General features: G+C 32.1%; 2 protein-coding genes across 3 annotated transcripts; both read right to left on the minus strand.

Moving 5' to 3' along the window:
* Positions 1–334: 334 nt before the first annotated feature.
* LOC149393919 (uncharacterized) lies at positions 335–4078 on the minus strand. The gene is made up of 11 exons (XM_089616991.1): positions 4058–4078; positions 3116–3354; positions 2896–3051; positions 2611–2820; positions 2365–2535; positions 2119–2289; positions 1801–2043; positions 1278–1725; positions 1095–1199; positions 894–1018; positions 335–629 (listed from the first exon to the last, which is right to left on the minus strand). Exons 1-10 carry the CDS (start codon positions 4076–4078, stop codon positions 899–901), a joined length of 1884 nt encoding a protein of 627 aa, XP_089473117.1. The 3' UTR covers positions 335–629; positions 894–898.
* A 1524-nt stretch (positions 4079–5602) lies between these two features.
* Positions 5603–8921, minus strand: LOC149393920 (protein PHR1-LIKE 3-like). 2 transcript variants are annotated; one of them, XM_089618443.1, is made up of 6 exons: positions 8492–8921; positions 7081–7157; positions 6927–6981; positions 6696–6789; positions 6214–6283; positions 5603–6137 (listed from the first exon to the last, which is right to left on the minus strand). In XM_089618443.1, the coding sequence occupies exons 1-6, from the start codon at positions 8673–8675 to the stop codon at positions 5823–5825; spliced, it is 795 nt and encodes a 264-aa protein (XP_089474569.1). In that variant the 5' UTR covers positions 8676–8921; the 3' UTR covers positions 5603–5822. The 2 variants fall into 2 exon arrangements, with proteins under 2 accessions (XP_089474569.1, XP_089474568.1); XM_089618442.1 differs by having other exon boundaries at positions 6696–6795; positions 8492–8918.
* Positions 8922–25363: the final 16442 nt, after the last annotated feature.

Raw genomic sequence — 25363 nt, forward strand, 5'->3', positions numbered from 1 at the left:
GAAAGAGCGTCTGAGCCCCGTGAGTCTAACGTGATAGTCGACTACTACACCAAAAGGCGTTGTAATTTAACAATTTTGAATTGTTGTAAAGTTTCCTTTTGATAATTATTGTCTATGTTCTCAGCATTGTTTTTATTTCCGTAATCTAAAAGAGGAACAAGGTACTCGGCGCAAATGTTATCGTACTCTATAAACTTGGATAATACATAATAATCTTTAGAGACATACAAACTCTCTGCGTGTGTCAATCACAAAAAGCTATTTGAGTTCAATTACAATTTTACACTAAAAGCCCATGAACAGATTAATCGATTACTTTTCAATTAATCATTCACAATAGCAAGAGTGTTGGTATTATTATAAGAATCCTAGTACAAAATGGTTTACATTATTCGCTCACGAGGGCAAGGTAAAAGTTCAAACATTAAATTCCAGCGTCCATGAAAAACAATCATCCGTTGGACAAGCACATCAGTACGTGATAAAAGTGTCTAAACAAAGATCCCAACCATAAACTTGTACATTGAGATACAATGTATCAACTGTCAAAACATAGCAGAACACTTTGAGTGAGAATTTTTCTTGCACCTGATCCCTGAGAATACACCTCCTTGATTCCCACGTAGGCTCTGAGATTATTAACCACATTTAGTGAGATTAAGCTCTATGAATGTGTCAAGAGACTCAAGACATATGTCAAGTCATGAGATCTAAAACAATCGTTTCAGATAGTTAGTTTAAGCTCTGTAAAAAAAAGATGCGTCACTAGTCATGAGATCTAAAATAATCGTTTCTATCCTATAGATTCTTGTTAATAATAATCCTAAAAGCGAATGAAGATGGCTATAAAACTATTATTACCAAATATAACAAAATGAAAGTGGAAAGTAAACCTTTTTCAAGTGGTAGAATTCCTAAGGGACGCCACCAGATTGAACAACTCGTCAAACTTTTCTCTCATAAACGAAGTGTGATAATTTTGGGTACGTCTAATGTTGTCAATCCTATGCCTAACATCCTGCAAAAGATATCATACTATTAACAATATAATTTATATATACAAAAGATGCAAGAGGTTTTTTTGAGAGATTTACCACAAGTCCCGTGGCAGTCTGATTTTGCCAATGAATGAGTTGTTGAACTCTATCACTGACCTCATCGAAATGTTCAAGTCTGTGTGAAAGGTTCTCCGTAGCTCCCTGATACAAAATGTGTTAAATTAAGAAATCTAAAGCAGATAAACAACATTAAAATAAAAATAGTGCAAAAAAAAATACCACAAAATCATGGGCACGACGCCCAATTGCACAGTTTCTGTCAAATATGCATTCACAGGGCAGCTTTGTCATATTCAACCTATATTCCTGATTTCTTGTATTTTGTTCAAGGAGACCAACCAACTTCTCTCCCATAGATAAAGCATTTTCACTATACTCGGCTAAACTTTGATCTACCACCTCTAAATAATTTTGCAGACCATCAAGTTTAGCATTCAACGCCTCTATCTCGGTCTCCATCTTGAACTTGTTGGTCGAATCTAGGACATCAACGGAATCTAGAACAGAATTTACACTGTGAATATCGGTCACTGACTCAAGCTTGTTTTCAGAATCTGGGACATCAGTAGAATCTGGATCCAAATGTGTGGTCGCTGATGAGGAGGAATGTTGTTGTACGTCATTAACCTTTTCCTGCAATCTTGGCAGCTCCTTCAGCGAAGGAATACTACACAAACAACGAAGACACAAAATTAGTTTCGCAAATCAGAGATTGTCCCAAAACTGTCGAATTAAAAATTACCTTTTATCATGATTTTTCGCCTCTATCTCGGTCTCCGTCTTGTAGGTGGAAGCTAGGACATCAATTGAATCTGGAACTGAATTAACACTCAGAATATCAGTCACTGTCTCAAGCTTGTTTTCAGAATCTGGGACATCAGTAGAATCTGGATCCAAATGTATGCCCGCTGATGAGGAGGAATGTTGTTGTGCTTCATTAACCTTTTCTTGCGATCTTGGCAGCTCTTCCTTCAGCGAAGGAATACTACACAAACAACGAAGATATAATATTAGTTTCGCAAATAAGAGATTGTCCCAAAACTGTCGAATTAAAAATTACCTTTTATCATGATTTTTCGGCTCTATCTTGGTCTCCGTCTTGAGCTTGTTGGTCAAAGCTGGGACATCAACTGAATCTGGAACTGAATTAACACTCAGAATATCGGAATGTTGTTGTGCTTCATTAACCTTTTCTTGCGATCTTGGCAGCTCTTCCTTCAGCGAAGGAATACTACACAAACAACGAAGATATAATATTAGTTTCGCAAATAAGAGATTGTCCCAAAACTGTCGAATTAAAAATTACCTTTTATCATGATTTTTCGGCTCTATCTTGGTCTCCGTCTTGAGCTTGTTGGTCAAAGCTGGGACATCAACTGAATCTTGAACTGAATTAACACTCAGAATATCGGAATGTTGTTGTGCCTCATTAACCTTTTCTTGCGATCTTGGCAGCTCTTTCTTCAGCGAAGGAATACTACACAAACAACGAAGATATAATATTAGTTTCGCAAATAAGAGATTGTCCCAAAACTGTCGAATTAAAAATTACCTTTTATCATGATTTTTCGTCTCTATCTTGGTCTCCGTCTTGAGCTTGTTGGTCAAAGCTGGGACATCAACTGTCTCAAGCTTGTGTTCAGACTCTGGGACATCAGTAGAATCCAGATCCAAATGTACGGCCGCTGATGAGGAGGAATGTTGTTTTACTTCATTAACTTTTTCCTGTGATCTTGGCAGCTCTTCCTTGAGCGAAGGAATACTACACAACCAACGCAGATATAAGATTAGTTTCGCAAATCAGAGATTGTCCCAAAACTGTTGAATTAAAAATTACCTTTTATATGCTTCGAGTAAATCTGAAACACAATCATCAAGCCTTTCAAACGCACTTTTAAAGCAGATGATATGTCCAGCAAAAGCACCTTCCAATTCTTTATTAGTCAAGCAAGTATAACTCTCTATTGTTTTTGCAACAGAAACAAATCCGAGTCTGATAAATCAAGGAAAAAACATTAGTAAAGACTTCTAGAGGTATGATAAATACAAATTCATACCTTTTGGCTTTATCACACAGGTTCCCAAGGGCTTTAGCATAATCATGGTAATCAAAACTTCCCGCACCATATTTGGAGATCTCGTATACTTTGTTTCGCAATTTATCAAACTCCACCCGTTTTTCATCAGTATAGCCATCGAACTTATTAGACAAAATAAGTTCAGCAATAGCCTTATCATACAAGGTAATAAACTCCTGATCCAGAGAGTTCTTATGTTTTGCCAGCCGTTTCCTAATCTAAATCACATAAAAATTACACAATTAAAGACGCACAGGATAAATAAAGAACAACCTGGAATAGAGTTCGATACACTTAAAAAATTATGATTAAATATAATAGAGAAGAGAGATGAATCAGGATTAAGGACTAAACTCACAACACTTACAAACGCACATAGAGAACAGGCAGGAATAGAGAAAACTAAATAGGCATCATTCAAATCAACATAAAATATTGTATTTGTTCAAATCAGGGAAACGTGTAACCTAAATCACAAGGAACATGATTAAGTATGATATAGAACATAGATGAATCAGGATTAAGAACTAAACTCACAACGATTACAAACGTACATAGAGAACAGACAGGAATAGAGAAGACTAAATAGGCATCATTCAATTCAGCATAAAAGATTGTATTTGTTCAAATCAGGGAAACGTGTAACCTAAATCACAAGGAACATGATTAAGTATGATATAGAACATAGATGAATCAGGATTAAGGACTAAACTCACAACAATTACAAACGCACATAGAGAACAGACAGGAATAGAGAAGACTAAATTCAGCGTAACAGATTGTCAAAACATTCGTTCAAATCAAGAAAACAACGTGTAACCTAAATCGCAAAGAACACGAACATAGAAACATTGAATCGAATCGGAATCGCACATAATATATGGAGAAAGTTCAATGAATCAAGAAGAAATAATCGGTTACCTTTTTTATTTCCAGTCCCATCGCAGCTATTAGTCTTTCTCGCTCTGAATCATTTTGAGAAGATTTTTTAATGTCGAATGAGGTCGAGCCACTTTTATAAGGGCGGGAAATAAATATTAAGCAATACATAGTTAGTCCGCTTGTTAGACTGTGAGTAGTACTAATATTCAAAACGTGCATTATGTGCCTAAAAGAATTATCTTAGATGAGTTGCAATTAAACAACGGCCAGTTATAAAAAAAATTAAACTATTGAAGTAATTAGTAACCATTGGAGTGTTTGACTGGCAAGTAATATAAATAATAAATATATTCAAACAGTACGAGTAGCCTGTGACATTATTAACACATTAGGCCTAAAGTCATTTGCTCAGAAGTCTTTTAAAAAGATTTTAATTCTTTTGTGTAATAATTCAAAGAGTACGAAGCCTCTTGATTTGGGCCTAAGATTATGGGCACGAAAATGTTTTACAGAAATCAGAACATTAAGACCAGAAAAAAAATGTTTTTAAGACACTAAAAAAATGCCAGTACAAAATCTAAATATGTAGCTTTTTTTCTTACAAATCGAGAAAATAATTTTTTTTTTGGGTTTATCGGATAGCTCAAGCACTAATACAAAACAATATAAAAGCGTTATCTGAAATCCAAGAAAAAGGTTTTCGATAAAGCCTACATAAATAAAAACAGATGGCGCAAAGGCCAAAACTTATCATTTCTCATATACAGAAATAAATAAATGTGTTCTTACAAATCCTAACAACGCAAGAAAGGCTCACACAGATTAAATCAACAAATAACTAGGACAAAACACGAATCCTTCATACATGAAAATCATAAATAAATAAATAAAACCCTAACGCGGCTAAGATATTTGGCTAAAGAGAAGCGCTAATACTCTAGTAGACCATCGGCAATCTTCATCGCATAAAGCTCAAAAGAAAAGCTCAGAGCTCAGATATGAGGCAAGAGAGAAACGCTAAAACTCAGAAGCAATTTTCATCATATTCATCACAAAGAGTGAAGCCGAACACTCTCAGTCTCAGATCTAAATCAAATCTATATCTCAAAGAAAATGAAAAACGAAACTAAAAGTAACTGGAGAGAGCTAGAGAGGGGCTAATAAGACAAACGTGTGAAATTCAGTTTATATGGGCGATGCCAAAAAAGCAACTAGGGTTCGCATGGTTAATGGGCTTGGACTGATTCATGGGCTTATATCACATTCAATCCCTCCAAAAAAAAAAAAAATCCCACAAATAATAATCTTTTGTATTTCCTCCGGCCTTCTACTTTATTATAGCTCTTAATAATACTTTACACACATTTAAATTTGGGTTTTTTTTTTTCTTGAATTTGGGAAGATCATTCCATTTTACTCATATATTAGTGTCAAAATCCTATGAATTTATATTCAAACGAGAAGCTCAGAGAAGTTCTCCATATCATATCCTAGCGTGTTGTACGATTACTCGCAAAAACATTTCTTACTAGATAACAAGGTATAAATCACCTATAGTACCTTTAACGGTTGACCAACAAATCATCAGAGAAATTGAAACCCATTCAAGAGACGTTACAAGTTACTCAATCAAGTTCATAACCAGTCAGTGATTGATTAAGTAGAAACCACCAAATTAATCTAAATCAATAATTGTTGACCAATATACAAACCCACAACATCTAGAAAAAAAAAAACTACACAAGTAGAGATTAGAAAGTAACCAAGAAGAACCCTTTATCTTCCTTTTTCCGAAAAAAAAATATCATCCAATATTAGTCATCCACTCTACTTCTTGCCTCATATTCCCATCCAAGGGCACGATAAGCTCTCCGCTTCCGAAGAAGGGTCTCTGTCTCTTTTTCATCGCCGACTGAGAAACCGTGCCGTCGATTGTGCAGTTTCCGAAGTGGGCCAGAACGGTGTTCGTCGTCGCATCCGATACGGACGGCATTTGGAGGTGAGCCTCGGAGAGCCCTTCCCTCACGGCTTGCTCGTTAAGGGCTCGGAACGCCTTCTCGAGCATCGAAGTAAGGTATTTTCCTTGTGCTTCGATACGGAGTTGAAGTCGACGCTGCACCTGAACACATGGCATTATAAAATTCAAAACAAAAAAAAAAATAATAATAATAATAATAAATGATTGAGTAATGAACCTCGAGCTGCTCGTGGAGTCTCCGCTGGACTTCCATTTGTACTCTCAACGCCTCGGTGACCTGGTAACCACTGTACACAGGACCAAAGTGATAAGAACCTTCGAATTCCATTTCATAAACACGTATTTCTTAATTGCTGTGAATTATTTCTTAAACAACTAAAGTGAGAGAAACGGTTAACCGGTTGATCATTCAAAACGGTTAACGGATAACCGTAAGTTTCAATATTTTTTTCCTGGTGGTTGGTTAGCCTTGGTAAACTATAAAATAACCGGTTAAAATTAATCGCCTTGTTAATTTTAACCGGTTAAATTTCCCACCTTTATAAACAACACCTTAGCCTTGGACTCACACAAAACTATTCTACTCCTTTTTCCTAAATGATTATTTCTGGTTTCTATTTATAACAATCAACCTATCATTCACTTATCTAACAGAAACATTGAGAAGAAAAAAAAAAGGCCAAATAAATAAGAACGTACTCGTTGAGGTCTTGTGCAATGGCTCTAGAAGTTGACGTGGTCGTCGAAGAAACCGTGTCCTGACTTTCTGCAATGCAAGACATTGTCTGTCCAACTACACCTAATTACCAATCTCGAACGCGATTAGAATTTCGTTTCGGTAACATTTATGCATAAAAAAAAAAATAGAAGAAAGATCAATCAATGTTCATTTTTCGGTTTGGTTATGAGATTAAAGCTCGGTGTCAATACCATCCTTCGAGCTTTCAATAGAGTCCTTGCAAGCTTGCTTCCCCAATCTGTATTTCTGCAAGGACCAAGAATGTTAGAAATATATATTCAGTTACACCAAAAAAAAAATTAAAAATTAAAAATTAAAAATATGATTTCGAGAAAGGACACGGACCTGAAGATGCGATTTCAAGTGGTAAAGGGTTAGGCCTTTCACTCCCATTGTTCTCAAAATAGTCTTCGGCGTCGCTTCTGTGTCATATAACAGTAAATAACTATATAAATAAGTAAACAAATGTTAATATGAGATAAGTAGAACCAGTTTTTAGTTCTTAACCAAGTTTAAAGTTAAACAGCACATTCTGAAACATAGTTTGTCTATTTGGTCATGTGCAAAAACAATAAGAGACCACAGATTATCTATTTCAAAATTGTTTTGAACAGCAATTATAATCTGACCCAAACTTAGAATTTTCAATAGCATAAATAAATAAATAAAAATTCATATGTGAATTAATAGAGTAATTTTTTTTTTCATTTGACTCCTAGCTTGTAATGTTATAATTGAAATTTAAATGCATTCAGGAAATAGTTGAAGGATGACCAAAGTTATTGATAATATAATCAACACAAGGCTCAAAACTTGCTTTTAGACCAGAGAATAAAGTTATTGATAATATTATATTTTCATGAAATAGCTTTAACCTTTAAGAACATAAAGCTATTGATCATATTAGATTTACATGAAATCCCTTTAAGGACATAAAGGACTCAGATAGACAGGAAGTACAAAAACTACGCAAATACACATCATTGTCTAAAGAGGAAAAAACGGAAAGAAAGAAAGGAAAAACAAGAAGAAAAAAAAACTCCAAATATTTATGAATTCACTTGCACAGATAAACTCATATAAAATCAGGTTAAAAATTCACAGATACCACAGTCCCATAATTTTAAAGAAAAAGAAATTACTGATGAAAACATTAATGCTAGTGTTTAGAAAGAAAAAATAATTTTTCAATTTAACATAGTCAATCTCAAAAACTACTGCTAGTAAATAAAAAACTTTCAAAATCTAAAAATAAAAAACATTCAATATCTTAGTCAATTATTCAATTCCAAGTCCCAATCAACTGATCACAACCCATTAATCTAAAAGAAAAAAAAAACACCACCACACAACATTAACAAAAAAAAAAACAAAAAAAAATTCAGAATTATACAGAACTAGATTCAGTGTCTTTAATATCAGGCTTTACCCTAAAAAAATCTTCACTAATTACACCCCAAGAAAGAGAACTATTAGTTGTAAAAAAAAATAATACCCCAAACAAACTCAATCATCATGCCTTGTTTAATATTTATTAAATAAAAATAAAAAAGACTCAAAATACAAAGAGTCATTAATAATTGTATTGAACTCAAAAGTCAAAACTATGAATAAAAGAAAATATACCCATAACAACATTTCTTTTTTTTTTTTTAAACTATCAATGTTCACAAAAACTAAAACCACCCATTTTGAGCCGAAAATACGAATTTTTCAGCAACAAAATAAAAAATAAAAAATAAAAAAAAAAACTCACTCTCGGGACCACCAAGGTGTGTGACGGCGTCGACGAACCTCTCGTGAAGCTCGGCGGTCCATCGGAGTCTGGGCTTTGGATCGGTGGTCAACACAAGGCAAGCGTCTCCGGGGAGATTCGTCCCATCCAACGGTCCATAATCCCCCACTCCATCCAACGGCACAGAATGAATCCCACCGTACATTATTTTCTTCTCGCCTCACGCACAACCAAACCCACCCGATATTATTTATACGGTGTTTATTTCTGCTGCCTCGAGAAGAAGAAGAAGAAGGATAAAAGTGGTGGGTTTTAGTGAAAACGAAGAAAAATGTGTGTATGAGAGAGAGAGAGAGAGAGAGAGAGAGAGAGAGGGATAATAATACCTACAACAAAAGAGACGAAGAGAGGTGTTTTTTTTTTTTTTTTTTTTTTGACAGCGATGTCTTGTTTCTTTGTCTTTCTCTCTTCTCTGTTTTTTTTTTTCTATTTCTATGACTGATATGATGAGTACAAAAAATACAATAGTATAATATTTAGTTGGCATGTGATTACTATTTTATCAGTTTTTTTTTTCTACAGTGTTGTATTTTTAATAATAATTATTGTTTTTGTTTAGCAAAAGGTTTTTTTTTCTTTTATTTTTGTAAGAATAGCTAATGACTTTGTACGAGAGATGTAAAACATTTATGGTTAGCAACATTATATTTACATAGTTGTCTTCCATCTCCAAAATCTCCTTATTTAGAAATACTTGAATCTCAATTTTCCTCTTTTAGCTTAAGAGCTTTTACTCATCTTTCCACTATTTTTACCCGGTAGTGAAATTGAAACTAGAATAGTCTTACTTAAAAGTTAAAACAATAGTCTTATAGCTGTTGTATAATAACCAGGGAGATGAACATATCTATAAGTAAAGTTGAACAAATTTATTTTGTAACAATATTATTAGAAAACCAAGAGTTGTGACCAAATGCTGTCACAAAGTACTCAATTTTGTGACAATTTTGTATATCTTAACTGTTTGTTTTCTAATTAGTCATATCTTCTTTTGGGATTTGTATCTATATCCTAGGAGGTTCAAATTAAATACCAAATTATATATGTTGAAAATGAAGATTTTGGGGTTGTTAAACTTGATTTCGTGTGATCTACTTGATTTGGATGTTAGACTTGAGAAGGTGGTCTTAAATTAATGTGGATCCGAATTTAATGGATTGTACGGTTCTGTATACTAAATCAAGAAACTAGATAAACGTATAATTCCATATTTAATACGGTTCCAATTGTTCATTTATTTATTTATTTTTCAAGAATCCTGGTCATAAGATATATGTCCATTAGAGATCTAATAGAAAACGAACCATTTCAATAGTACGGATACTGTCGTGCCACAAGGCACGACCATGGAAGTAATGAAAACGAAAGAGTAATAATTATTTGGCCGTTATATTACTGTTTTGACCTACAAAAAATTTAAACCTAAAAATATATATTATTATCAATATGCCCCGATATTCACTCAAGTCTACACAAATCTGCTCAAATTTCTCTCATTTCCCTCCCTCTTATCTTCTTAATTCTATCTAAACTATATATATATATATATATATATATATATATATATCCACCTTTCCCAAAAACAACACCCCTCCTAAATCATATTTATACAAAAAAAAAAAAAAAAAAAAATGATCAACTCTATCTCAATTTATACAAATCCAAAACTAAAACACCAAAAATTTCACGAAATTTAATATGACTCCACCACCTTAATTTCCTTACAAACATCCAACTACGATATCGTATAGATTATTTCTAGGCTTTCAATCATATTTGTATGTTTTATAAAATTTATTCAAATTTACTTTAATTTTTCTAATTAATTTGTTTTCATTACTTTATAAATTAGCCCATAACTTATAAAAATATTTGCTCAATTGTCACTTTTTTAATCCCACTTTTCGATATCTTAAATAAAAGTAATTTTTTTATAAATGGAATAATGCGTTTGTTATGTTTTTCGGATACATCATAATTTATGGATCCATAATGTATGGAATATCGATGGAAAACTCTATCCAAATGCCTAGATTGTTCTCCCTAGACCACAACATAAGTGTGTTTTTAAAATTCATGTTTAGTATAATTTAACTATCATCAAATAGAACTTGTTATTCTTATTACAATTTGAACATAAATTACTTTGTATTTATTTTTTATATTATAAGGTTGGTTTGTTCTACTATAACTATGTATTATATATTTTAACATTTATAACAAACTTTGACTTTGACATTAGCCAACTCTACCGAGTCGACAATGACTCATCGAAGCATTGTATGGTTGCTAGTTGATGAAAAGGCTCTCTTTTTTTCTTTTCATTTTAAATCACCCCCAACAAATTGCATTTATCACCACACAAAATCTAGATACAATTGCATGTACCTGAAACTTGTTTTATCTCTATTTTCTGATGTCATTTATGACACTAATGATAATTTAAGTGATAACATAGATTATATTAATTAGATGCACAATCGTATAGTAAGAGCATGCAAGTAAATAACACAATAAATTTGATAGTGTAGTTTGGCGCAATAGCAATCTAGTATGGAGGAAATAGAATTCCGATAGAACTGAAATTCACTAGTTAATACTCAATAGTAAAAAAAAAGTTTTAGTTTAATGATCAACTTTTGAGTTCTATTTTCTTAAATATTTCAACTCAAGCTCCTCTGAATTTGAGATCTCATCACTTTCATTTACCAAGTGTTTGATACAAGTTCATAACAATACGTGATCTTTACACCACAATCTCAACCTCTATCCCAAAATAAAAGTTTCAACACAAGGCCAATAGTAATACTTATGTATTTATTTTTCAGAGCAAGGAAGCAATGCAAAACACACACACACACGCACGCACGCACGCACGCACACAAAATAAATTTCCAAGTTGTTTCTCACCATGTTTGTCTCAATAAAGTCACATACAAGGATAATCAAACATAAGAGAAGGACTGCAAAAAAGTTACAACACTAATAACATAAAGAGTACTATCATAGAACATAATGTTATATTATAATAGCTCCAATATATGAGGATAGCTAAATATTATAGATTTAACAAAAATTATTGTTCTAACATATAACATAGATGAAAAATATCCGAAAACAATTTAATCGAATAAAAATGAAATCAAAATAATTATTGTTTCCCGTTCTTTGCGTTCAAATTCTTTTTTTCTTTCTTTTTGCGGCGAATCGATTCAGGTTGCAGAGAGAGAAACTGCGGTACAGGCCACCAGAGCCACGCGATGGAGCAACGCGACGGATACAAGTTTTATGTTTGAAGGTGTTAGAGGTGTGGAGCCTTATCGGTGCCGAAGTGACGAGCTGACGACTGAAGATCTTATGACGATGATTTGCAGATCGACGATGTTATTGTTGTCAATGGTGCCCACAAGAAGATTAGTTTAGTAGTCTTTATTTACGTACATTTGATGTAATAAAGTCTCACGAAGACTCTTGCTTGTAACTGCTGAATAATTAATAAAAGTTGAAATGTTCATTCATTCTTCCTTGTCTGTTTAAAGCTTTATGATAAACTATAGTCTTTAGTCCTTAAACAAACCTAATAACATATGAAGAGACAAATGTAGATTTGTATGAACAAACTCTTCATGGTGTGGTTAAAACAATATATCCGCAATCTAAATATCAAAGGACTATTGATTTCAGTATGATTGTTAGGAGAATCTATGATGTCTGGTTATGAGGCATTGAGAGTTGGAGACTCTATAGTTCTTCTTAGGTATCTTTTGAAGGTACTGAATTGACAAGTGCACTTATAGAGACAGAATAAGAACAAACCATTTAACCTCTTATGTCTCGAAGTCACTATGTATGAATTGCATCGTACTTACCTCAATCCTGAAATGAGACATGTCCTTTCATAGCTTACGTATTCTCATTTGAGAAAGTCAAAGTTCTAGATTCACTATATGATATATATAGACAAGACCTATTGGTGAAGTACTAAGTTATGAAGATGTCATGAGTAACTTTGTGAAGATCTCATATATATGGAATTCATGTACAAGATTGCTAAAATGCAATGTATATCACCTCATGCTTTGTAGGTCTGAAACTAGATCGGTTCGGTTCGGTTTCTTACATTTTTTATATCCGAATCCGAATATTCGGTTTTTTAAAATTCGGTCCAATATCCGGTCCAGTTTAATCTAAAACCGAAATTCGGTTACCCAAATATTCGGTTATCCGGTTTCTTAAATCCAATATCCGGTCCAGTATCCGTTTTTCAAAATTCGGTTATCCGATTCTTTAAATTTCGGATCCAGTTTTATATCCGGTTTAAACAAACCGACTATCCAGTTTTTATAATACATATCTAGTTCTAAAATTATTACAATGATTTAAATACGAGTACAAAACGAGTCATATAAAGCTCTAAAATGATAATCCATAGTCTAAAAACTAAAAAATAAAAGTTAGGTAAAAATGTTGTGAAGTTTTTTTTTTTTTTCAAAATCATGGTCTAGGTGACCTATGTTTAATTACTTTTAATTTAATTTTTTAAATAAAAAAATTCAGTTATATAACCGATATCCAAATTTGTCTAAAATCAAACCCGATATCCGGTCCAGTTTTTGAAACCGGATCGGTTATCCGAATCCGAATTTCGGTTATCTGGCGTGGCTCTAGATTTCGGTTTCGGTTCGGTTTGGATATCGGTTTTATCCGATTTTCGGTTCGGTTTTGTACATCCCTAGCTTTGTTCCTTAGAATGTGAATAAATGAACTGGCCATTGTCCAAATTGAGTCATGAATCTTTTGGATGAATCAATGTGACTTGTTAGCTCCTCGTCAATACATTGTTTCTAACTTATTCACAAGCAACAAAGGAGTTGAGGAAATAACAACTAGAAGGGTAAAATAGTAATTTTGTAAATCCCATCTAGTTGATGATATTCATGAAGGGTAAACATAGATAATATTCAATGGATCCACTCATTACAATTAAGTAGAATTCTTGAGTAGAAAATATATTCATTTGAACCGAGAGATTTTCAGTGTCAACTCTTTAGTGGAGTCAGTTGACATTAAGCTAGAACTTGGAAAAGGTTTGTGAACTTTTGAGTCCAAGTATGCTAGATCAAGCTTTGTTCATTTGGATCCATGAGGTCACTACCACAAGTCTTTAGAGCAGGATTAGTTAAACTTGTAAGCTAAGTCAAAACAAGTTCAAATATTAAACTAGACAAGTTTTACGAAAATTGTCTATAGGGTAATTTTATCCTTTTGGACATAGGATGGTATGAATGTCAATAAATAAGTTTTTGACATTGTCATATGATGACAATGAATTTCAAGTCACACGGCCATATTGATAAATTGGGCCTTGAGGATTGAATTTCATTTCATGGAATTTTATGTGAAAATTCTTAATGGGCTTTTCTTATGTTGTCATGAACAAATAAAAAAACATCTAGAAGCATGTTCTAGAAGGCTCAAATTTCGTGCACCATCTATAAAGGAAGATAGTTTATTTTGTGCATTAATGTATGAAGATACTTGTCAAAAGAAAAAGATGAAACAAATTTGCTTATAGAAGCAACATGTTGGACGGCCAAGAGGGAGAGAACAAATGAGGAAACAAATCCAAGGACTTGAGGCAATTAGCTTACACGTCCATGTGGTAAAATAGGAAATGAGATTTGCTCATGAATATGTGATATTCAATAGAAAAGAGGAAACTACCTTTTGAAGGTAATCCTCCTCCTATAAATACCCTACTCATTCACAACTCACAACACACACAATTTTGAGATTGAGAGCTTCTCTCTCTCTAGATTGTTTGGCCGCCCTTCTCTCCCTCTCTCTAACCCTTCTTTTTCTTTTGTCTTGGCACCTAGGTCCTCATTAGACCTAGCATTTGTTTTAGCTCTTTGGCTCCAAGACTTGTTCTTGAGTCATCGTGTTTAAAAGTGCCCACACACTAAATCCTAACCACACTCAAAGACTCTAGTGGTAGAAACTTTCGTGGTTGCTCAACAGGTTCAAGAAGACTAGTGGGAGAGGCGAGCTGCGTAGGGAGACGAATGTTTCAACCTTCCTAAGGCTTCTCAACGTTCAAGCTCCATTCGAGGTTGGTACCGAGTAAAAACTAAATGTAGTTTTAAATTTTTAAATTATATGTTCATGCGTTTTGTCTAGGTTGTAAAAACGTTTTACGTGTTTTAAAGAAATTTTTATATTCCACCGCTTGCTAGAAGCGATAAATCTTTTCTTAACCCTAGATCTATTCCAACAGTTATAGCGTTTTCCCTATAAGTACCTTATGCGTCGATGTTTTCTTCAGTGCGCAAGAGAGTTCTAAACACATTTTCTCCCGATTTGGGTTTTAGTGAGAATCTGCAGCGGCAAAGTGGACGTAGATTTCGCATTGAAAGTGAATCACTATAAATATGCGTGTGCTAATTTTTTGTTCTTTGCGAATTTTATTTTCTGATTTTAGGTCAGATTTCTGTGACGATACCTAACAGAAGGTTTCAACTCTTTGAAACTTCTTTATGATTTTGGTCTTGGTTCGTCAAGGTAAGAGTTTGTTCTTTGATTGGATTGATCGAGAGGTTGACCTCTTCGAGAGAGAAGGTGTGCATCGCTAAGATGGTAATGGTAAAAACAATTTTTTTTATTCATAAAGATTAGAGGAGGAATAACACATATGATTAGTTTTCTTTTCACGATTTTAAGATACTTCATTTTTAATAAAATTATATTATTTGTATTATTTTGTTTGATTTTTTTTAAGAAAAAAAATTAAATTGTTTTTAAGATCTGAGCCTCCACGTGTCTCTGTGTAGGATTGAAAATAAATATTATGTATTTTAGTCGAAAAAAAATTAAGTAATAATCTGTATCCAACAAAAAAAAATTAATTTTTTATGCGGCTATTTTCTTTTTATTTTAATATTTTAATCAAACGAAGGACCATTTAATAATTCTCTCAGCCTTTCGTTCTCTAAGCTTTCTCTTTCTTTCTCATTATCTTTTGGGTTTATTGGACTTGTCCTTTTTTCATTCATGTGACTGACAAATTTAATTTCGAAAGCTGACCTAATATCTATATATATATATATATATATATATATATATATATATATATATATATATAAAAGAAACTGACCATATATAATGCATATATATTTCCGAGTCAAGAAGATATAGTACGAAAAGCCTACCACGTATTGTTGAACTTGAATGGTAACATGGGGTTGCATTTGAATTTTATAATTGCGTTCTTTATTATATACACAGACAGTATATAATATGGGAGAGCTCTATCTTATAATATTCACACTTTCTTATTTCTTTAAAGAAGTTTCCCTGCTTGTTAGGAGAGCGACAAGAGAGACTAATTAAATATAAATCTAACTCACTCTTTCAACATATAAAACAACTCTCAAAATAAGTACCGGTTAGAGTATTATTGAGCTGATCTATTATCACCTTGGAAATAGTTGAATTTTCATTTGGAAAAAAAAAGGACAGATCGATAAGGGTTTGCGTAATTCAAAATAATAATCTAGGATCAGAAAAGAGTAATATAAATTGTGTGTTGGCGATAACTTCATCTGTTATATTTTACTCTATTCACTCGGTCTCACCGTCTCACAGGTTTTATATTCATTGTTTGTTATCTGTTCTGTGTACAATTATTATTGCCAACACAAATCAACAATCCATGACACAATTTTTTTTGGGACTAAATATTTAATAAGTGTAACCTAACACATGCAGGTACTCTTCATTTAATCTTATTTTCCAACAACGCCTTGTTACCTATTTGATATTATTTTATTTGTGCTTTCGTTTTATATTGATCCCCTATTGTAGAATATACTAGTATACTGGGTGTGTGTGCGGTAAATACAAAGTTGGTAATATACTTGTTTAGTCTCTCGAATCTAAATGATACACACACAATGACATATACAGATCTTTCAAATTAATATAACATGTTCAAAAAATAAATCCATCTTCTTCCCGCTCTAAAAAAATCTACAGAAATGGTACCAATTAAGCCACATCAAACGTGATAATTTAAATTTAGTCAACGTTTAAAAAATATAAAATAAATAACCATTAGGTTGACGTGACTTTTCTTGATTTATGAAATAGTTTTAAATATATATTCTAATTAATATATTTTTATCAATAAAGATGAGTTCGTTTTGACTCCTTATTTTCAGCAAGCAGTTATTGTCGTTGGAATAAAAGTGTGTTATTGATATTAAAGAGCATTTAGTAGGTTATTGGTTGATTTATGTCAAATATTCGAGTGAGATCTGCAAATCGAAATCGAAAAGTTTGAACAGATTTTTATTCTTTGTTGAGAGAAGTATAAGATCGGTTATTTACTTGCCTACATGATCAGAGCTAAGATGAATGAGAAATTGATACTCAAAGCGTGTTGAACATAAAAAATTATGAAGGAAATTTGAAGTGTGTTGTGAATGAGTGTCCACATACAAGAGTCTCACACGGATTAGATGCGTGGATATTGTTGTGCTTATACGTGTAGAAAACAAACTGGGGCTTTGTCAAGTCCAAGTCCACCACACACCCGCGCGCGTCGTTGCCATCCGTCCGATCGATCGGGCGAGCATGCGAGCCGAACTAATTGGCTTGGCTGAAGTCTTATTTTTTGGGCTGAATTCCTTCATTAATTTTAATATGTTACAACACTATTCTATTTTATTATTATTATTTTAATGGTAGTTAAATTGCACTAATGAGATGGTAATAACCGTGCACTTATGATGGAACATTTTCTTAACGTCTGTAACCATCGGAATTCATCACACACTTATGGTGTTGTCGAGCATTGATGATGAACGTTGTAAAACGATTTTAAGGAGCCTATATAAGAAGGCTTGATGCATCTATCATTCAAACACAAGAAAAACACATATTTTCTCTCTAAACTTTCCTCTCAATCTCTCTCAATTTTGGTGGTAGTATTATGGTATAGGTTCAAGTTCGCCGGAGTTGAACACGGTGGTACTTTGTTCAACTCATACGTCATTGTATCCTGTGAGGCGGTTGCTCATGTTATCCGAACACTCGGTGAGAGAGAGCAATAATGCTTTAAGGAAATCGTCTAACGAGCCTCAACGTTCCCTTTTTTTCTCTTTTATACCGGTTTCTTGGTGATATCCGGTCTAGTTGTTTTGTTTTATTTTATTTTTTATTTTATGTCTACGTATTTATTTTATTAGTTTCGTTTATTATTTATTTAATTATTTTATTCAATTTGTCTAGTTCTTTTCCCGCCTATTATTAACAATATAGCTAACAATTCTCGATATACTATAGTATGCGTGCCTTTTTTTTTTTTTTTGCTTCCATCTACTACATAGCACACATGTATTTTTTTTAGTTTTGAAAGTAGAAAATATACTCATATATAAAAAAAATAAAAAAAAAATATTTCTATCTCTTTTCCTTCTTCGACAGTTCCTCCTACACCACCATCACCGCCTTCGATCTCGGCCTCTTGAACTTCGCATCTCGTTGATCAAGAAGATGAAGACAATCGTTGTGTTAGGGTTTCTAATCACAATCCACAAAGTAGTAACCCAAAGAGCAAAAGAGTCTTTCTAGCCGATCGTCTTCAATCTCCCCACTTCTCGCTCTGAATCCGCCGCATCCTCATCCTCCTCCTCCAGCGAAGAAAGCTATGATCTCTGCCATCAGCGCTGAAGCTTCGGAGAGTGAATCCAGGGGCAAAGCCGCTCACTCAGCCGACGGCGGCAGAGAGAGGTTGTCAGGTGAAGATGAAGGCTTTCATTTGGGATAAGGTCTGTTGGATCTTTAATCCAACATGTTGGATCTTTAATCCAACATGTTGGATCCTTAATCCAATGTTGGGCTTACATGTTAAATAATTATGTATTGTGAACTGTCAATAAAGATGGTCCGTTAAAAGTTATCTAATTTGGTATACGGATATTGAGCTTTAATGTATCTAATAGGTTGTGGGCCTTTAATGTGTAGACTAATATGACTTCTATTTATATGATGGGCAGAAAAAAGAAGCTCACTAGGTTAACCTAATGGTTGCCTATAAATACGGCTGGTCCCTAGGTCACACGTACTGACTTGTCACTTTCTGATATTCCGTCGTCAGAGTAAATCAAGAGAGAAACAAATGGCTTACTAGGTTATACGTGTTGATCTAGAAGACCAACCGTCATGGATTCATCAGGTACGCTTTCGCTTATGATTTAGGCTTTCTTATTTATTCAACATGATTCGGTCATGAAATTAAGTGATGGATTTCACTCGTGATATTCGGATCTAACAAGGTCAACATGGCGAACTCGATCATTCAATGGTTATGGACAAAATCAGCATGGAGAAATTGTTATTTACGGTGATTTGATAGCAAAAAAAAATGGTGTTATTCTAACAAACCTTTTATTATTTACTTAATTTTTTGTTAATTATCATTAATTTTTGTTAATTAGCATTAATTTTTGTTTTTTAATTATCATTAACCTTCTATTGAATCGTCACATTTAGATGGTATTTTTTGCGTTTCTTGCGATGATTTTATCTTTTTAAAAAAATAATAAATTGTGTTTATCAGGGTAACTTTTTCCTTAATGTATGGGGTTGTAATTACTTTTTTTTTTTTTCTAAAAATAAATAATTAAGGATATTTAGCTAAAAAATGTAACATGTGTTGGTTAGTGAATTAAAACTTTTAAAAAGGGTGGCTATATTTAAATCATAATGTTTAAAAATGGCTGATTTGCTAGTTTGTCCAAAAATCTATTATGAAGTTTTGTTTTTTGGTTTTAACTATCGCATCTCCTAGGATGTCGGAGTCACTTATTATTGATGTTCTTTAACCCATGAGAAAGTTTACTATAAATTTGTTCATCTACAAATCTTCGCGTGAGATTTTTGTGACGGTAGGTGAGGTTTTTTCCTTTTCTTTTCAATAATTTATATTTTGATATGATTTTTGTATCATCAAATCTTTGTTTAGTGTGATTTTATTTCTATTCTCTGAATCCGAGTCTCAAATTTAAGTATGTTTTATCATCTGTGAGCGTGAAATCTTAATAGAAAAATTTAAATTGTTTTAATAAATAAAGTAAGAAGAAAAGAGACAAACATATTAAGAATAGTGCGCGAAAAAATAATAATGTAATATAATAGAGAAAGTGCGTTTAGATGAAGATTAATAAAAAATAATGGCGTGCAAAGACGACTTTTAGTGGAATCAAATAGTTATACAAAAATAAAAATTAAAGTATAAAAGTAAAATCATTAGTAAAATAATAGGATCCTAAAATAATATATATTATAGTAGTGAAATGTATAGTTATTGCATAGCAACAAATATTTACGTCATAATTTACTTCAAAGCAATTTCGATTCTTCGAACAAAGAAACTATTTAAATTTGTAAATGGACCTTAAACTTACGTTATGAACTTCGAACGGTACTAAAGTAAGCTAAATTAATATTGTACAAATAAATTACAATAAAATTACGAAAATTAAATATAATAAAAACTAATCGACGAAGAACTATTGAAGAATGGGCTTGATTATCGAAAAGCTTATAAAAATTAGCATATTCTCGACATCCTTATATACGATTGGTGACATTAGATACAAGTCTTAAAACAATGCCGTTAACATCGAAATACATACATTTTGTGACTTATGCGTCACAAAATGAACCTATTCCATGACAGATGTGTAACGAAACGCATCTATTTCGTGGCACATGTGTCACGAAAGCATCTACTTCTTGACACATGTGTCACGAAATGGATGTACTTTGTGACACTGAAACTAGTTCAAATTGGAATCCCATTTTTAGAGACTTAATAACTAAAAAATGCATTGGAACCACGTTCAAATAGAACGAAATCACCTAAACTAATTCTTATTTGTTAAAGGCATGACGAACTAACCCAAATCTGGTGGATGAATTTTTGGATCTCGACTGAAACTTCCCGAGTAAGGAAGAAGATGACCCAAACCTCCTGATCAAGGAAAAAGACAATCCAAAGCTCCTAAGCTAGGAAGAAGGCGACGCAAACCCAACTCACGTTGAGACGATGACCAACGAAGAAGATGAGCAAATTTATTTAAAGTTTGGACTTTTAAATTAGGTTTAAGATTCAAACCTGGAAAACGTATCCCAAAGCTCCTATTCCCAGGGAAAGACGACAAGCTCCTTTGTGAGAGTCTGGCCAGGCGCGTGTGTGAATTCCGGCGAGTTGAGGAAGGAAAAAAATGTGAATGTGAAAAAAAGAAAAGAGGATTCAGCCTGAAAAGAAAGGGAAGAAAGAGAAAAGGAAAGAGAAGAGAAAAATAAAATGAAATATTGGTTGAGGGTAGTTGGAGACACCTACCTTTAGTACTAGATGTGTCAAATTTTGAGTTTTTGATGATTTTTAGTTAGTGTCAAGTTAATGATATTATTAAAGTCAAAATCCCAATTATTTATCTCATACAAAAATCCACCATGTGTCAGCATTTACATTTTAAGAAAGAGAGCTGATTAGCTTAACACCTTAGGGAAATTGACAACAATAATAATTAATCAACCAAAACTCAAATATCGACACATCTAATACCAAATGTGTAACGGAATCAACTAGTTCGTGACAAAATGTGTCACAGAACCAACCAGTTCGTGACCGATTTGGTATTAAAATTGTCAATATTTGAATTTTGGTTCATTTTTGATAAGTAGCAAACAATTGATATTATTACTATCAATTCACAACACCTTATTGTTAACAAATTATTATCTATGTTATCCATTATTGTCAACTTGTCTTGTCTGACGAAGGCAAATTATTATACAACTTGTCATCTTTAACCCAAATTTATAAAAGCATGGAATCGAGGATTATTTTTTAGAAAAATTAGTCGAACTAAGCCACTTCAAACGTTGCAATTGTGATCTAGCCCACGTTTTGCATTAGTTTCAAATCTAGCCCAAAAAGATGACGTGTCAAAATTATAGGAACTGGTAGTTACCAATATAACCTTGACTTGATTTTGTGAAAAAACATTAGCCCACGTTTTGAAAAAATATCGGCAGATTTTTTTTAATTTTTTGTCACGTTGTTTCGGAAATTTTAATTGATTTCCGAAAATTTTAATTTGTAGTTTTTTTTTTTATTTAATGAATGCACATATTTAAATCTAGTTAGTTGACTTTCTTATTTTGCGGGCTAGTTTAATGGGAAGGAAAACAATCTTGCTCGTGATATTTTTTAGGCTCTACTAGATGAAATTCGAATTCTTAGGGTGTGTTTGGTATTCCTCTCAAAAACAATTTTTTAGTTTTTGAGTCGAAAAAATTGAAAAAAAAAATTGAAAACATGTTTGGTTTAAGTTTTTGGAAAATAGTAAAGAAAACTGAAAACAAATAAAATGTGTTTTTGGAAGAAAAAAAATTTCTCTTCTCTCCTCCTTCTCCTCATCTTCTCTTTTCATTTTTTCAAAAACAAAAATAAAAACTATACCAAACACCTTTTTCAGTTTTTTCAATTTCTCAAAAACAAAAATGAAAACTGTACCAAACAGCTTTTTGAAAACAACTGCTAAATAATTTTTCAATACAACTACAAAAATTAAAAAATAGAAAACAAAAACTTTTTGAGTTAACTACCAAACACAACCTTAGTTTTTAGTGATTATATTTTATTATGTTTTGATGTTAAATTTTAAAATATATCGCTCATTTAATCACGATATCAATTTGTTACGTACTCGTTAATTTTTGTTTATTTTGAACTAATATGCAAATTAACATAAATAAACTACTCGTTAATTTTTGTTTATTTTGAACTAATCTGCAAATTAACATAAATAAACCGCAACTGAGATAATTTATAAAAATAAACCAATTCAAATGAAATTCGAATAAAGAAGAGAGAGACTATTACGTATGCATTTAATGACACACGTACCCATTAATTACTCAACAACTTTTAATATTATTTTGGAAACAATTTTTTTCCTTTTAAAAATCAATACCGAATATTTGTTCATTCAATTAGTTACGTTGACTAATTCTATCCCCTTCCTTTTATATTTACAATCACCTAATTAATAATTTCGAAATAAAATTACTTAATTTAAATAGTCAAACGTGGGTTAGTGTTTTATAAACGTCTTTTAAATAAAGGAAAATATCAAGACTATCCCTCATGTTTAATCGAAATGCGATATTTATCCCCTCTATTTCTAGAAATATCATACATATCCCTTCAGTTTAATATAAATGACATATACCTCCCCTAACAAAATATTATATTACAAATATCACCCTTTTCGTTTATTTTTTACAAAAAAATAATTTGAACTCCCCAAAATACCCTTAATAGAATAAATATTTATTTACTATTTTATTAAAAAAAATCAAAATCTCTCTTTATAAAAAAAATCCTTAACTTCTTATAAAGAAATTTTTTAATTTAATTTTTTTGTATGTAGAATAAAAAATAAAAAATTATTTCATTAAGGGTATTTTGGGGAGTTCAAATTATTTTTTTGTAAAAAATAAACGAAAAGGGTGATATTTGTAATATAATATTTTTTTAGGGGATGAATATGTCATTTATATTAAACTGAAGGGATATGTCTGATATTTATAGAAATAGAGGGGATAAATCTCGCATTTTGATTAAACACGAGGGATACTCTTGATATTTTCCCTTTAAATAATAGGGGTAAATCAGATATTTTATGTTCGTTTATTATCATAAATGACTAGATTGCAAAATTAACCAAACGTGAGCTAGAAAGCAAAAATCATGTTTCATAATGGCTACATTGCCAGTTTGCCCTATTTTTTTTATTTTAAAACAAAATTATAGATTTAGACAATTTTTGCCTATTTCATAAATCTATTAGAACTCCCAATATCTATATATATATATATATATATATATATATATATATTTATATATAATTATAATTATAAACTTGATACGTCTATATACAACGTATACAAATAAGTTTCAGATTCTTCAAAACCAACTACACAGTTCAACAACCGGTTGCTAATAAAAAACCGGTTAGTTTAATAATGAGTTCCAAGACTAGATCTATTATATATATACATTGATTGACATTGACATTGACATCTATGATATTTATAACAGTTAACTATAAGAAAATAGAAAATGCACAAGTATTGTATATTATTTAAAAGTTCCCCAACTCGAGTATTGATATAATATTGCGTCCGCAATTAGTTTTGGGAATGATATTGTTGCAGTGCCTGATGGAAGAACTATTTTATTGTTATTATTATATCTAAATATTTTATTAAAAATATATAAGAATTAAAGTGAATATAAATGGTCAACTCAACCGACCGTAATGCTAAAATGGCAAGGACCACCGTCCGAGTCAAGTGATTTTCAGTCCAAGTCCAACCAACTACACCTCAGCACACCATTTTTGAACCATAGACTATTTCTGATACGATGCATTTAATTTGAAAATTTGCTGGTAAATCATAGTTAATGGTTAAAATTTGGTAGTAAATTGCATAAAGTACATATAAAAATTAATTTTTTTTATAATTTTTATATGTACTTTATGCGAGAGAAATATAATCAATTTGGATCTCATACATTAATTTTATGGTCCAACTATTAAATGAATTGGGAAAATTGCCCAACTTTAATTAAATTACTATGATACTTTATTTAAGTTACAATCGTCGTTAATTAAATTTACTTGAAAATGATCATGAAGCACATAAAAAATACTGTTCGACCAAGACTATATTTAATAGACCTTATTCTTTTTAACTTGCTTTAACGATCAATTTTATTTCCGTAGGAAGCCCTTTGGAAGGAAGAGTTTAATATTTCTATAGTTAGATTATACTTTTAATTGAGTATAGGAATCGAGTTATTTAAAACAATTCCTTCATATTCTTAATTACATATTTACAAAAAAAAAAAAAAAAAAAAAAAAAAAAAAACCTATCCAATTACCTATTTTATTTAGGTGAATTTTGACCAAATTAGTTATTAGTTATTGTTAGTTCATTGAACTTAATTGATTTTAAATTTGATGAGTTTAGTTGTTTAATTGTAAAGACTAAAAAAACACGAATGATCATAATAATTTTATTGTGATACATAGTTTTGGAATAGTGCGAGGACCAATTTTATCTTAATTATTCGTATTGGTGTGTGACAACTAAGGACTTCTTAGTAACTTTCTAAATTTATAAGATGAAATTCTCTCTTTATTCTTATTTTTTTTTTTGAATAGTACGGACTTTCCATTAAAATTGGGTAAAAAAAACCCATCAATACAGGAGAATAACACCATAGTACATGGATTACCAAGACCTAAGTCGAGGTGAATCTAACACTAAATTCCGGTAAAAGTCCGATATGTGCAAACTTCCGACAACGGGAAGAATTACAAGCACCAATAGAGCACACAAGAGGCTCGTTAAAAAACCCAAAGATTGGCGATGGAAAAATCCAACCAAACTCGGTCCGATAACCACGAATAGGGTGGTTCTTCAACCTGCATAGATAAAAACCTAACAGGAAATCCACTACGGGAGATGAGACTACGGCTAATCCGAGTCCAAAACAAACCAAAATAAAACAAGCATAATATCATCTCACGAAAAGACAGGAAAATAAACCAGTAACAACAAGATTTAACAAACTAAACACACGAAAAAACAGGTAAACATCCAAATTATACCCTCTCAGCCCCATACAAACTACCGCCACCCACACGGCGTCGCCGGATAACAAAACAGAGCATAGGTCTCTGGGAT

This window comes from Urtica dioica, chromosome 6 (genome assembly GCF_054948205.1).
Source record: "Urtica dioica subsp. dioica isolate 48M chromosome 6, U.dioica_male_clone48M_v1_H2, whole genome shotgun sequence".
NCBI lineage: Eukaryota > Viridiplantae > Streptophyta > Magnoliopsida > Rosales > Urticaceae > Urtica > Urtica dioica.